Below are 14,088 nucleotides of genomic sequence, written 5' to 3' on the forward strand. Positions count from 1 at the left end.
AGCTGAGTCCAGTAATAGGAGAGGCGTCGTTAGCACTTTATTTCTGCAGTGGTCGTAGCCTCTATCTAGGTCGCGAACAGTGCTCCCTGGCCAGCTAACTTCCCTGGCATGTCATATATCTATTTGGCTATTTTTCCAGCGACCTGTGGAGCCTGGTAGAGGCTACAATGGTCGTGCCATGGGGAATGACGTCTGTTGTATTGATTTGTCTTTTTCAGGAGGGTGCCGAGCGTGACGGATCCCATTACGGAGAGAAATAACTCGTGCTCTGTAGGTCAGTATCCCACTGACTCGGGGAAGGCCGGCTACATTTCTGGCGGGTCACACGTCAAACTGGCGCAAGTCGCCATTGTTTGTTTGTCGCAGAAAATAGAAGCAGGAATTGAGGATTAAGACGAAGAAAAAGAAGTACTATTTTAGGGTATCCGTTTCTTTTGTCTAGATTCATGAGTATGGAAGCGTTTTCTCTTTTAACCATGTCATCTATTCTATATTTAGAACGTGTTTATATCCATGCAGCATTGCTATATTTAGAACGTACGATAGGGGGCACCATATTGGACAAACCATTGCTCTTCGCCCACAGTGGACCAACTTGGCGCCAAACATTCAGGGCAAACAAAGAAAAATCAAGACCTGCAAAAGAAAAAAAAGGTGCATACGTCGGATTCTTCCAATAGATCACGTACTCACGCTCGAACGCACACACACTCACACAAATACACACACACACAAATACGAACACACACACACACACATACATTCTACCATTTCACATTCTATTTTCAGAACGAAACTGGAATTTTTCAACATTTTCTGGTACCCAACGAAGTGTATGTTTGTTATCTGCTGAAACATTTGTCCTTTATCAGCGTTCTCCCGTGGAAAAACGTTCCTAAAGATATGAGATTCTAAGAATTCGGAACCACAGAATGTTAAGAAAACACGGAACCATGAAGTACATTTTACGCATCTTTATTAACTTAATTTGTCTGATAACGCTTCTCTGGCCGACGGGTCTTGGTTTTAAATCATGGTAATGATTCAATTCCTGTCTCTTCTGATGCTGATCACCAAGCAGATATAGAAAGGCAACATTGTAATGTTTCTCAAGCCTTAAGAGGACAGAAAGGCCGTCGTGTTCCGTGGAGCTTGACAAACATTACGATTTCGCCGTTCTGCATCTGCTTGGAGATTATCCTGACGCCCGTTCAGTGCCGTACGCAGGTTCCGATGTCGTCATATCCGGGGGACAGCCTGCACCGGAGACCTACTGCGCATGGGCAGGTGAAGATGTACTGACGTTGCCATACGGACGTTGGGTACGAGAGCCTCTCTCCAGACCTCTGACAGATATCGCCGACCTGTGCAACAAAGAGTGACAATGACAATGGCTTCTTGCATAATCATGCCCAATTGGGCCTAAAAGCGTTAAAGCCACCCCCCTCTCACTGGACCCGCGGTACGCTGGCGGCGTCGCTACATCCTAAACTGGATTTGTGTCACCCGTGGCTTTATAATGGGAATATCATTCAAAACGTACAAGTATGACCAAAAAGACAACAAAACACACATAGCTTAACAAGATTCGTTTTTTGTCGATGAAATTCGTTGAGTGCTTTGTCAATTCGATCGGCCGCAGCGACGCCGCCAGCTTGCCGCGGGTCCAGTGAGAGGGGGGCTTAAGTTAGATACTTAGACTACCGTTTGTTGCCAACAATTAATGATAGTGTAATGAACACTAGTACACGTGTGAGACAGACAATTAAAATTGAGTTACGTTACTAGCTAGCCTATAATATTAAAGATTCTAAACTACGTCACTGACACTGGGTTGGGCTTCTTTGCGGAAGCAGCGGAAATTAAAAGCCCCACGTTTTCAATGATAGGTAGGTTGGATGATTTGAATAGGAAGATGATTTCCTGTAGACCAATTAAACCAGAAAAGCATACAATTGTAGAGATTTCGCATACATGGGACACCCATACGAATAATCTATCTCTTTCGACATCTAATTTGGGACATTCGCAGATGAAATGTATCTTACCTATTCCATAGTTACCTTCATGCAAAATGGAGGTATTGTTTTGGCGTGTCTGTGTGTATAGAAGGCTTGCGTGTTTTGCTTGTTTGTGCTCCCGGATATTTGTGCATAACTCAAGAACGGCTGGATGGATTGTGATGATATTTGGTATGTGGGTAGGTCTTGGAAAGACGAAGGTCAAGGATATGTTTAGGCCCTCTGGTATGTGACCTTGGTACTGCAGCACAACTTCCAGTTTTTTGTATCTTTTGTCCGGGACATACTATGTTTTGAGTTTTTGCGTGGCTGAAAGCTTTTGATGTAAGGAAGACGTGGTGTAGGTGTATGCCTCCTAGCTGCGAGTTCTGGAACTGCATGGGCGTTTTTGTGATGTTTTACTCACCTCTCCGGCAGACTTGCAGATCGGCAGCGGGCTGAAGATCGGCCTGCGGGGGGCGCAGCACGAACCCACGCCGTGTCGGGAGATGCACTGCCGATCGTGGCGGCAGGTGTTCTGAAAAAAAGGTTGAGAGTTTTTCATTCTATGAAAATACCAAGAACATGAAGTATTTCAATTAAATCTACACCACTGGACACATTTTTTTATGATTATACTCTCCAAGCAGACGTTGGTAGGGAAGGTTGAGAGTTTTTCATTCTATGAAAATATGAAGAACATGTAGTATTTCAATTAAATCTACACCACCGGACACATTTTTATGATTATACCCTCCAAGCAGAGGTTGGTAGGGAAGATTGTGACCTTTTTATCATATACCCCGTTTTTTGCCCGCTCTCCCAAGCACCTGCGTCCTAAACTGGATTTGTGTTACCCTTGAGTTTATAATGGGAATATCATTCAAAACGTACAAGTACTAGTTTGATCAAAAAGACAACAAGACACACGTTTTTTGAGTGCCTTGTCAATTCGATCGGCGGCATCGGCCGCAGCGACGCCGCCAGCGTGCCGCGGGTCCGGTGAGAGGGGGGCTTTACATGTTTACTTATATACGCATTACGTTCGGAAAATGATGCTATCAATTGGAATAAGCTTAGCAACCTTCAATTAACTTGTACGTGCGCACATAGACATCAGAAATGAGATGTAATTATGACATGTTACAGCCGCATCATCTAATCCCTTTGAAAATGGTGTTGAGGAAATGAGCTTAATCAGATTATGAAAGCTCATCTCTAGAGATTCAATTACGACCGTTCTGTGATTCTATACACTGCATATACACTCCCGGTTTTAGTCTCAAATGGAGTTTTGCCCTAGATGTACAATTTCCTGGAATTATTACACAAGAAAGTGTCTAATTCTCAGAATAAAGTTGAATAATCAGGGCTCGAAATACTGGGTGCATGTGCGCCTTTGTGCACCCAAAATTGGAGCTGTGCACCTAATTTGTGTAGGCTATAGGATAAAGGTACTACTGTGCCTTAGCATACAGAATATTCTTGAAATGCAAATATATACCAGGTAACCTTTTGTTGTACATTATCTGATGTCTTACTTGTTTGAAATTTTGAAGTTAGCTATAGAATTACAGATTGAAGTTCTTAAGAGAGGCAGTAGCGTGAAACTTTGTAATCATGTTTTACTGACGTTCAACTTTAGTTTATGTGGTGCATCCAAAATTCTTTCTGTGCACCTACTTTTTTTGGTTGGGTGCACCAGTGTTTCGCATCAGATTAGGTCAGAATTAGTCGTTTAACAAACCCGGTAAAGGCGCAGAAGACGTCATGAGACGAGATGTAATTATGACATGGTGATGTAATCTCGGAACGTAATCACCGATTTGAAGTGCTTTTATCAGTTCAGAACTAGTCATGATACAAACCCGGATTATAGAAATAACACGATTAGTAATTTGTGGCGTCATTGACGTAGGGTGAAGACGTATAAGACGTCAGTATCCGCGGGAGACAGATTTCATGTTCTTAGGATACCTTAAGACCTTTGTGACAACAATACTGCAGGATAGTATCAAGTTTTGCGTAGTTTTATCGACATTTCTGTTTCAAAACTCACTTCGTATCAAATCTTATAGGTCAGAATTAATCATGTTACAAGCATTGACGCTAGAAATGGCACGCTTTGTAAATTGTGGCGTTAATGATGCATTACAAAGACGTCAATAATAGCGGGATACAGATTTCATGTCAATTTCAAAATCCGGTTCAATAACTCTTTCGTATCAAATTTTATAGGTCAGAATTAGTCATGTTACAAGCACGGACACTGGAAATGGCACGATTTGTAAATGGTGGCGTTAATGATGCATTACAAAGACGTCAGTGATAGCGGGATACAGATTTCATATGCTTAAGCCCCCGTCACAAATAAGAAATTCAGTTCGGCCGAAGTGTTGGCGAGCTTTCGGCCGAAGTATGGCCGACGTCCTGTCGATTACGCGGGCTTCGGGCGATTTTTAGAAATAAAAGTTGATCCAAATATTGGCCTTTTACCAGGTTAGTCGATTCTGACTTCGTCCATGTCCCAGAGATGGTACCATCTCATGGGGGATTTTTAGTTTTTAGTGTTCGAGGGACGTCGCCCGAGATTGTCATTGGAAAATACGGTCGACGCTCGGGCGATTTTGAAATTCGGCGAGCTTCGGGCGATCTACAAAGTCGGCCGGCGCTTGAATGAATTGTGACGCCGGCTTTAGGCTATCTTTACATAATATTATCATATTTCGCGTAGTTTTATCAAAATTCGGTTCGATAACTCTTTCGTATCAAATTTCATAGGTAGGAATAAGTCATCACGGTTACAAGCATGGATAGATCTGTAGAAATGGCACGTTTAGTAATTTGTGACGTCAGCGACGCACTCCGATGACGTCACCACGAGACAGAAGACGTCACTAACGACAGGATACAGCTTTGACGTGCTTATAGTGCCTTAAAGGCAACCAAAGCAATATTAGGGCCCAAAATATGGAAATTTAAAAAATGCTGAAATCTTCATGGTAATGGCATTTACTAACATTATTCAGCGCAATTGCGTAATAACTTCATACTTTGAGCATCCTAAAACCACGCAAAAACGTGCCGTACGATGATTCCCTTAGTTTCGCGAGCCTACAAAAACCCTGGCGACAATTTTCAGTGTGTTCTCACATCCGAACAACGTCGTAATTTTGCATGATTGACGTCGCTATACATTGTGATAGCATTGTTTGAACTAATCATGTACAGAAATTACTAAATGAATTGAGTTTGAAAATCCGATTTTCGGGCCCTTATATTGCTTAGGTTTCCTTAAAGACTTTTGTGACAATGATACTACATGTGTCAAGCTATCGCCAACATCGATATCATGTTTAAGACAAGGCTTTTAGAAGCGGAAACTAATGTCCACTCAGATCCTTCGGTTGGGAAGATTAAGGTATGTCCGTTGGGAACATTAGCACCGGAAGAATCGTGCAAAACGTGTGAAGTCCTAAGCTGCAAAATGCGATGAAGTGAATATATTGGGTTTCCGCTAATCTCCAAGCAGATTTATTGGATGGCAAGACAGTTACCATAAGCAGAAACATCGGCCAACCGGAAATCTCACGCCTTCAGTCGGATCTTACAAAGACTATTAACACCCTAGCTGTTCGTTTGCCGATGGATAGCGTTACTTCACATGGATACTGTCTTGAAATCCGATAGATCTGCTTGGAGATTAGCAGAAACCATATATGTTCACTGCATCACATTTGCAGCTTAAGATCTTCTCACATTTTGCACGACACTTCCGGTGCTAATGTCCCAGACTGACATATATCTATGAAACAGGTAAAGCCCCCTCTCACTGGACCCGCGGTACGCTGGCGGTGTTGCTGCGGCTGATCGAATTGAAAAAGCACTCAACGAATTTCATCGACAAAAAACGAATCTTTTAAAGCTTTGTGTGTTTTGTTGCTTTTTTGGTCATACTTGTACGTTTTGAAATATATTCCCGTTATAAAGTCAAAGGTGACAGCAATCCAGTTTAGGACGCAGCGACGCCGCCAGCGTGACGAGGGTCAAGTTAGAGGGGGGCTTAAGGGTGCTGGAAAGAGTGAACGTACTGAATCGTCAACACAAGTTGGCAACTAAAAAAAAAACCGCGCAATTCATAAACAGTCAGGGTGGAATTTTTTTTAGGTTTTTGTATCATATTGAATCAAGGCTGTGATTCGGAGGAAGAAAAGAATGCAAGAACATCTAGTACATGCATTAGCAAACATATGTAAAAACCCAACGGGGCGAGTACGCCGTTGCAAGTACGGTCGCTCGGATTTGGCATCGACCGTTCTGGATGGCAACGACCGTTCTGAAAGACAACTTCCGTTCACGAGACGGTAATGTGCTACGGCGCTCCCGGAATTCGAACCCGCGCCGATCCCGATCCTCACGGCTTGGGAATCCAACACGCTAACCACTAGGCTAAAAGGTCTGGACCAGTTAGACTGGTCAGTTAGTGGAGATTGATCCCCACTGCTACACATATACACGTTCGACATGTATTAGTATATGGTTTTGTATCTGTGACCAAACATACTACTAAGTAATACAGAGAAACTCTTTAATCATCTGACAAACACGTGTCTATTTCCGATGTCATTGACCTCATTTATGCCCAGTGCACGTTTCAATATAATTTTTCGTTAATTATTGACGCAAGATGTAACCTTGGTTACCAGGTGCACATACTGGATGGAAAACCCTTTCATCGACACACGCTTGGTCGTTAAGTGAAACGTCATAGCAATATAGCGTTGCTGCGTTATTAGCGTTGTTGACTTTGAAGCCCGAGCAGGCCCAAAGGGCCCTGTCAACTTGTGCGTATATTCAAGTGCGCGTGAGTTGCGCATTAACATTATTTGGCTTCAGTAAGGTTTGCGGGGAAGACGTTGCTTTCTAATTTGACCCACCGTTGTGCAGCCTAGTGATCGAACCTATGGAATCACTTATTCGACTGCAAACTTAACCTAAACCAAAAACTTTTAACACGCAACTCATGCGGACTTGTATATATGCGCAAGTTGACAGGGGCTTAAAGTTGTGCCCTTGGGAAAGGCACTTGACAACCATTTCCACACTCCACTCAGGTGAAAATGAGTACTTAGCCTCGGTTAGTGACGTCCTTTCGAAGGGTACGTAAAAGTCATGGCCCCGTGTGCAACACTTCGAGCACTTGAAAGCACCCGACACTCTTATCGAAAAGAGTTACTCTCCAAGCAGAGGAGTGGTTCCGGCTGGTTTTTGACGTGTTTTAGGCGTTTTTGTCTGGCTTTCTACTTTGCCAGTTTTTTGGTGGGGTTTGAAGAGACAAAAAAAGACAAAGTAGAAAGCCCGACAAAAATGCCTAAAAACACGTCACAAACCAGTCGGAACCCCTCCTCTGCTTGGAGAGTAGAAAAGAGTGGAGTTTATCCTGGTGTGAGCGGAATCAAACATTAAAGGTTGGTCTTACAAAGCTTGTACCTACTGTACAAAACTGGTAGGCTACGCTTAAAGGTGGTTGACCTATTATGCGAAACAAACAAAGGAAAAATCCTCATTCATTAGCAGGTGTTGTTTATTTGTTTGTTTGTTTGTTTCGCATAATAGGTCAAACACCGTTAGGCATACGTACCAGTATTTCTATTGAGGGGCAATGTAACGATCCTTGGTTGCTTAAACTGACACACCAGCTGAAAATGATTGTTGTTTAATGAAATATAAACAACGAATTCTAATCTTCTAATTATTCTGTCTCATCGCGATTCAGAGCACAGTATGATAATGAACCATCCGTGCCATTGAATTCTAAACCGTCTATAATGCATCGCTTTAAAACATAAATGTATGGTATCAATTTATGAAATCAAATCAAACTTTATACCAAAATTAGCAGCCGAGTAATTTATACAATGCAAATTTCAGGTTCTGGAAAAAGTGTTAATCTACCTTTTAACAACGAATGAAATTGACAAGAACGTGGATAAAAATGCGGAATCAAAATAGATTTAAACATGATAATTCTTGATCGAACGAGCAGTTTTTGCCAATGAACAGGTGATATCTAAGACAACCTTAAGCTACATGTAGATATTGGACGTCTCTTTACGGTAGGTATGATTCATGTACTCAAAATTACAACTATGTAGACAAAATCTTTTGTTAACGATAGTAGGAACTGCGTACGTGCGTGGGTTATCAAAACTTCACGTGATTCAAATTACGTACTCATCTTACCGGACACACGTTCCCTAGACATACTGCCCACACACTAATTATGCCCCGCATGAAAGAAAAAATCCTCTATTCAATTTTTTGTGAAGACGACGGCCGGGCTATCATTAAGGACACACAATAATGATAATTTCATTGCGGTCCGTACTCAAAGGCTGATTCCAATCATTCAACAGTGCCGTTTCTCTGGTGTTCTTATTTCACGACTTCGTATTGGCACCTACATCTTGAATAATAGGCCAAATCTATATCTACACACAGGTTTTCGTAGTCGGATTGGGGCTAGTGTGAGGAGCTTTGGGCTGCTCAAATGTAGTATTTCTACAAGAAACGCTACTTGAGTGGCCTAGGTTTCTCCTTGCAGAGTCCTTCAAATCGACTCAATACCGCGTGTGTGAATTGAGCCATAGTCTTTTCATTCGAGGCCTTGTTACAAGCCCAACCTGTAGCTGTGGGCGTCGATACGAAACTCATTACCTATTAGACTGCCCTACATACACTTACCAGCGCTCAGTTTTCTTCGGCAAGCTTTCCGGGATTTTTGGAAAATGACAAAACAACGACATGCGTCAAATGGATCTCAACATTTCTAGCTTCTTCTTTTATCTAGACAAAATAAGTCTCAATTAGCATACTTTGCACTTCATTATGTACATCTCTGTTTAAGCTACCTGCATACTAGATATCTTGGAAATCAATCGTTCCTTTGTTCAATTATTCTCCTAAGAAGATTTTCACATTAACGCCCCTGCAGTTCCAGAGCAAGCTGCTAGGAGGCCCAAACCTACACTAATTCTTCATTACCTCACAAGCTATATGCCACCAAAAAATCAAGACCATAGCATGTCAGGTCAAAAGATTTAAAAAACTGAGATTCTGCTGCAGTACCAAGGTCACATACCAGGGGGCCCAAAATCGACCCTAAATTTTGGCTCCCCAACACCTGCCCACATACCCAATATCATTGTAAACCATGAAGAGATTCCTGAGTTATGCTGTCTACAGTAGTCCGGAAACACAAACACACAGACACACACAGACACACACACACAGACAGACACACCCAAAACTACATCTCCATTTTTCATGGAGATAAAAAAGCGGCTGTTGGTTGCAAGTGAGCAGATGTTGGCACATTGACCCACTTAGCCCGTGTGTGTTTTTGGCACGCTTTCGACAGATTACCAAAGCGGCTCGGTGCGTGTCACTCCACCGTTACTATCTAGAGACCATCCATTGAAATTTCCTCTCCTTTGAGTATACAGTTCACAAAAGTGACTGAAAATTGTACTTGTTCTGGTTTCGTTGACGCGTTATCTGTACTGTGTGAGCCACCTGTTTAAGACAGATTCAGGATATTCTCGTTACACTATAGAACATGTCGGGGTGTCCCTGTGGTGTAGTGGTCTGCGCTTCTGGTACTTGCCACATCTGGTTCAAATTACTTGCCAGATCTGCTTCAAATTACTTGGACCAGAAGGCCCGGGTTCAAGCCCGGGATAGGACACTTCTGGATAAGAGGCACATTGAGTCATACCAAAGACTTTATAAAAATGGTACATACTTCTGAAACAGTATGGAAGTTAACACACTCCACTGCTAGTGGACTAGCCCCCTGCTGCAGTGATTGCACCACAGTGTGGCCCAATGCTATGAAACGGGGATGGACACCGCCCTATACACCTTATGGTGTGGGAGGATTTTAACTAACTACAGAACATGTCAAAACATCAAATAGCTAAGTCCTTTCAACGTGATAATTGGATATCCAAAGGGGTTTTCATTGAACCATTTCAAATTTGTATCATCAAATATGATTGGGCCTCACTGCTAACGGTGTCAATTTCCGCGGTCGGTACAAAACACACAACAAATGAGATGTACTGCCGGTTTCTTTCTGTGAAGCTGGTTATGTGAAATGTATAACCCTTTATTTCACCGCCGCGATAATGTACTTAACAATTTGCTATAATGTTCAATGAAAAATACAACAGCCACCGGCGTCTTAGGATAGCGCCTTTTGAAAATGAGGACTTGGTCATCATATCACATATAAATGAGACGGACTTCAATTCTACCGTGAAAAAATATGTTGTTTCTTTTCCCACAGTTTAGAAAGAAGCACAAATAGAAAACAGCAGTCACCAAACTAGAATAGTCCCTAAAATTGTAAAAATGGACTGGTAGGGATCGAGTACATTTTATGAAATATAGATCACTGCTGCCAAGTCTTCGTAGACTTAACATTGAAGCAAACAATGCGACATTTTCTATTCAAAAACGTTCCTAACTTTCATTTTTGCATTCTAGATATATATACCTACATTCGGAGCACTTGGGGAGTAAAATAGCAGCATATGTCGAAAGTCTAACCCAAAAAAACGACGACCAGTAAGCATGAGTTTACACAATGGAACAAGTCGGTCGATAGATCTAGACTTACCGCATAGATAGCATCACTGGGCTGAAGAAGTAAGAACATGGACAAAAGGAGGCACAAAAACATCTTGGTGGATGGATAACGGTTAGGACGGCTTGGCGGTGCGTTCTTGCTCGTGGGCGTCTCTGCTCCTTGTACGAATGACCAGGCTCTACCAACCCCCTGCTTTTGTAGTCTAACTACCGAGGGGCGAGTCCATGTGGTGGGATACACAGGGAGATCTAGAGGGAGCAGATTTTATGTAACGCCATCGGTGACGTCGTCTCGTGCATAATTATTAACGTCATCGCAAGTTTTCTACTGTATCACATATTCACTTTCTTTTGTATTCTTACTTCCAGGGAGATTCCATTTTGGAATGTACAAGGACAGAGGAAAGGGAAGATTTTATGTAACGATATTAACGACGTCATCTCGTGCATAATTGTTGACGTCGACGCTGGGTTTTTTAATTACACATTCCCCTTCTTTTGTATTCTAACTTCCTATAGAAGATTGTATTCTGTAATGCAGAAGGAAAGGGAAAGATTTTATGTAACGTTATCATCGACGTCGATTCATGCATAATTATCGATGTCACCGTAGTCTAACTCCTATGGAAGATTGTATTCTGTAATGCACAATAAAAGGGGAAGGTTTTATGTGACCTTATTAACGAAGTCATCTCATGCATAATTGTCGACGTTATCGCTGTTTTTTTTCTCAAACATTCCCTTTCTTTTGTATATTCTAACTTCCTAGGGGAGATTCCATTTTGGAATACACAAGGAAAGGGGAAGATTTTACGTCATCTCATACCATACATAGTCATCATCGGTCGACGTGCTTTCACGACGACGGGGTTATACCACCCTTTGGGTCCATGTTGGGTCCACACTTGTGCGTATATTCAAGTGCGCATGAGTTCCGCATTTACATTTTTTGGGTTGAAATAATTTTTTCGGGGAGGAAGATGTTTTCTACTTCGACCCACCGTTGAGTAGTCTAGTTATCAAACAAAATAAATTACTTCTTCGGCTGCAAACCTAATCTAAACCCAAAACATATTAATACGCAACTCATGCGGGCTTGTATATACGCAAAAGTGCGACAGGGGCTTTCCGGGGTGACATACCATTTCGTTGGCAAGACGGGGATGCGCCAGTTCTCCCTTCCGGGTGAATGATACTAATCACCGTATGGCTGATACGAGATAGAGGTTCGCCAGGCCTCCATCCGGGTGATTTGTAGTGAATCACCAACTCCAAAAAGAAGGATTTCTCTAGATAAATCTAATGCATCCTTCCTTTATTCCTTACTCCTTTCTTCTTTTTTGCACTGATCGTCATTTTTCTGTTTTACAATAATACTCTGGTTTACCGTCCCCTAATGACGTACAGACAGCCGACATCTTGGTCGATTTCGACATTTATTTTCCCCGCTGCATGACAATTATATGTAACGTTATATTTATGAATTCCTGTGTTTTTGTTACGTTGCAATTGACACATACATCCCAATACTATGATGTGTGCTACAACATAACATGTGTCGATGTTTGTTGACGTTGCATTGCGTCGCTGACGTCACGTTGACCATGACACATCGTGTTGCCAAAGTCACGTTTACCATGTACATGTAAGGTGTCGCTGACGCCACGTTGACCATGACACATTGCGTCGCTGACGTCACGTTGGCCATTACACATTGCGTCGCTGAGGTCACGTTGACCATGACACATTGCGTCGCTAACGTTAACGCTAGTGGACATTGCATTGGACGGGGGCAGGGGAGGTTGTTAGGGATGTGCACATACACACATAAACACACACACACACACATACATACACACACACACACACATACATACACACACATACATACACACACACAATTTGTAGCTGACCATACACTTTTTGTTGCGTCAACAAAGTTTTATTACTGTGCCAAATCACACATACACAAATAGAGGGCGGTAGAAAGAGAGATCTTTCCATGGTGATATTGTTTTGAGTGTGTTTGCGTGTGTGTTTGCGTGTGTGTATGTATGTGTGTGCGTCCGGATGCTTAAAGTCAGAATAACTGAAAAACGTCTAAATTGATTGTAATGATATTTGTTATGTGTTGGGAGGAGAAAGGTCAAGGTCGATTTTGAGCCCCCTGGTATGTGTCACCGGAACTGCAATGGCGTATTTGTCAATATCTTTTAGAAGAATAGCTGAGGAAAGGAGCAACAGATTTTCATGTTATTTACTATGCAGGTAGCTTAGACAGAGATGTACACAATGAATTGCAAATTATGCAAATTGGACTTAGTTTGCATTAGCAATGAGGAAAATCTATATTTGCAGTGTTGTCCATTGCATGTTGTGGCACACCTGTTAGTAGCGAAACTGGGTCACTTCCCCAGGGGCCCGCCAGTTGGTGGTCAAACCACAAATGGATATACAACCAAACCTTTATACTTGTTTTTATAATGTTTTTCAATATATTGGAATGGTGATAACGCAAATCAGAATCTAATTTGCATAATCAATGGAGGCATTTTATAAACTCACTCCGTTCAATGGTACGACATTTCAAAAATGCAACATGTGTAACGGAGAAATAAAGGGACATTGACAGACAAAAGTTATGCAAATGAAGACCAAATTTGCATAAATAATGAGAAAATACTGTAATTCCATATTGGTAGATAACTGGAATTTCATACTTGTGGCATTTGGAAGTTATGTGACAATGAACATAGTTGAATATAAATTATGCAAATGTGGACCTAATTTGCATAATATGTACTTCATGGAGATTTGAGGTCTCCAAAGTCTTGTGTTAGGGACAACACTGTTGTTAATCAGTGTTGAGCAATTATACACTTGTTGCGCAATTAAGTTATCATTATCAATTATAAAGTTCACATGTCACGGTACAGAAACCCACTACACTTGTTCCCTAGAGAAGCATTAATGGGGACTTTCCACTTCGGTAAGTTTTGAACCTCCTACAACGATATATCACATAAAGACGTGTCACAGTGAAGTGAAGGCGAAATAATTGTAGAGTCTTTCTGTCGGATAAAATTTGTTTTGAAGTCGCAAAAATCTCCTTTCCCCACCAATGGAGAAATTAAGTCCTCGCTAACAAAATTCGATTTACAGTACACAGTTTACGACTAGTCAATATGGGGCCCACGTGGAAACGCTGGTTATTTGCTTCTCCCGATGGGAAGAGGGGTGATACCTCAAGGGGGAGGGGGGCGCAATCGCTAACAGGGTGGTATGTCAAGAAACCCTTGAAAGTGTTCACTTTTTCTCTTCAGTACAGCTACGCCGTGGTAGTTACATACTTCTCGGAGAGGAATCCCGGCTTTAGCATACCTAGAAAGGGTCATCATAGCCCTTTTTTTCGGATTCTGTCGGATCCAAACTTCCA

The 14,088-nt window shown here is 41.9% G+C and overlaps 1 protein-coding gene across 1 annotated transcript; it reads right to left on the minus strand.

Annotated features, from left to right (window-relative positions):
* Window positions 1–959: 959 nt before the first annotated feature.
* LOC136426709 (U1-hexatoxin-Iw1e-like) lies at window positions 960–10,804 on the minus strand. The gene is made up of 3 exons (XM_066415459.1): window positions 10,684–10,804; window positions 2,428–2,538; window positions 960–1,364 (listed from the first exon to the last, which is right to left on the minus strand). The coding sequence occupies exons 1-3, from the start codon at window positions 10,744–10,746 to the stop codon at window positions 1,212–1,214; spliced, it is 327 nt and encodes a 108-aa protein (XP_066271556.1). The 5' UTR covers window positions 10,747–10,804; the 3' UTR covers window positions 960–1,211.
* Window positions 10,805–14,088: the final 3,284 nt, after the last annotated feature.

The sequence above is a fragment of the Branchiostoma lanceolatum genome, chromosome 2, assembly GCF_035083965.1.
Source record: "Branchiostoma lanceolatum isolate klBraLanc5 chromosome 2, klBraLanc5.hap2, whole genome shotgun sequence".
Lineage (NCBI taxonomy): Eukaryota > Metazoa > Chordata > Leptocardii > Amphioxiformes > Branchiostomatidae > Branchiostoma > Branchiostoma lanceolatum.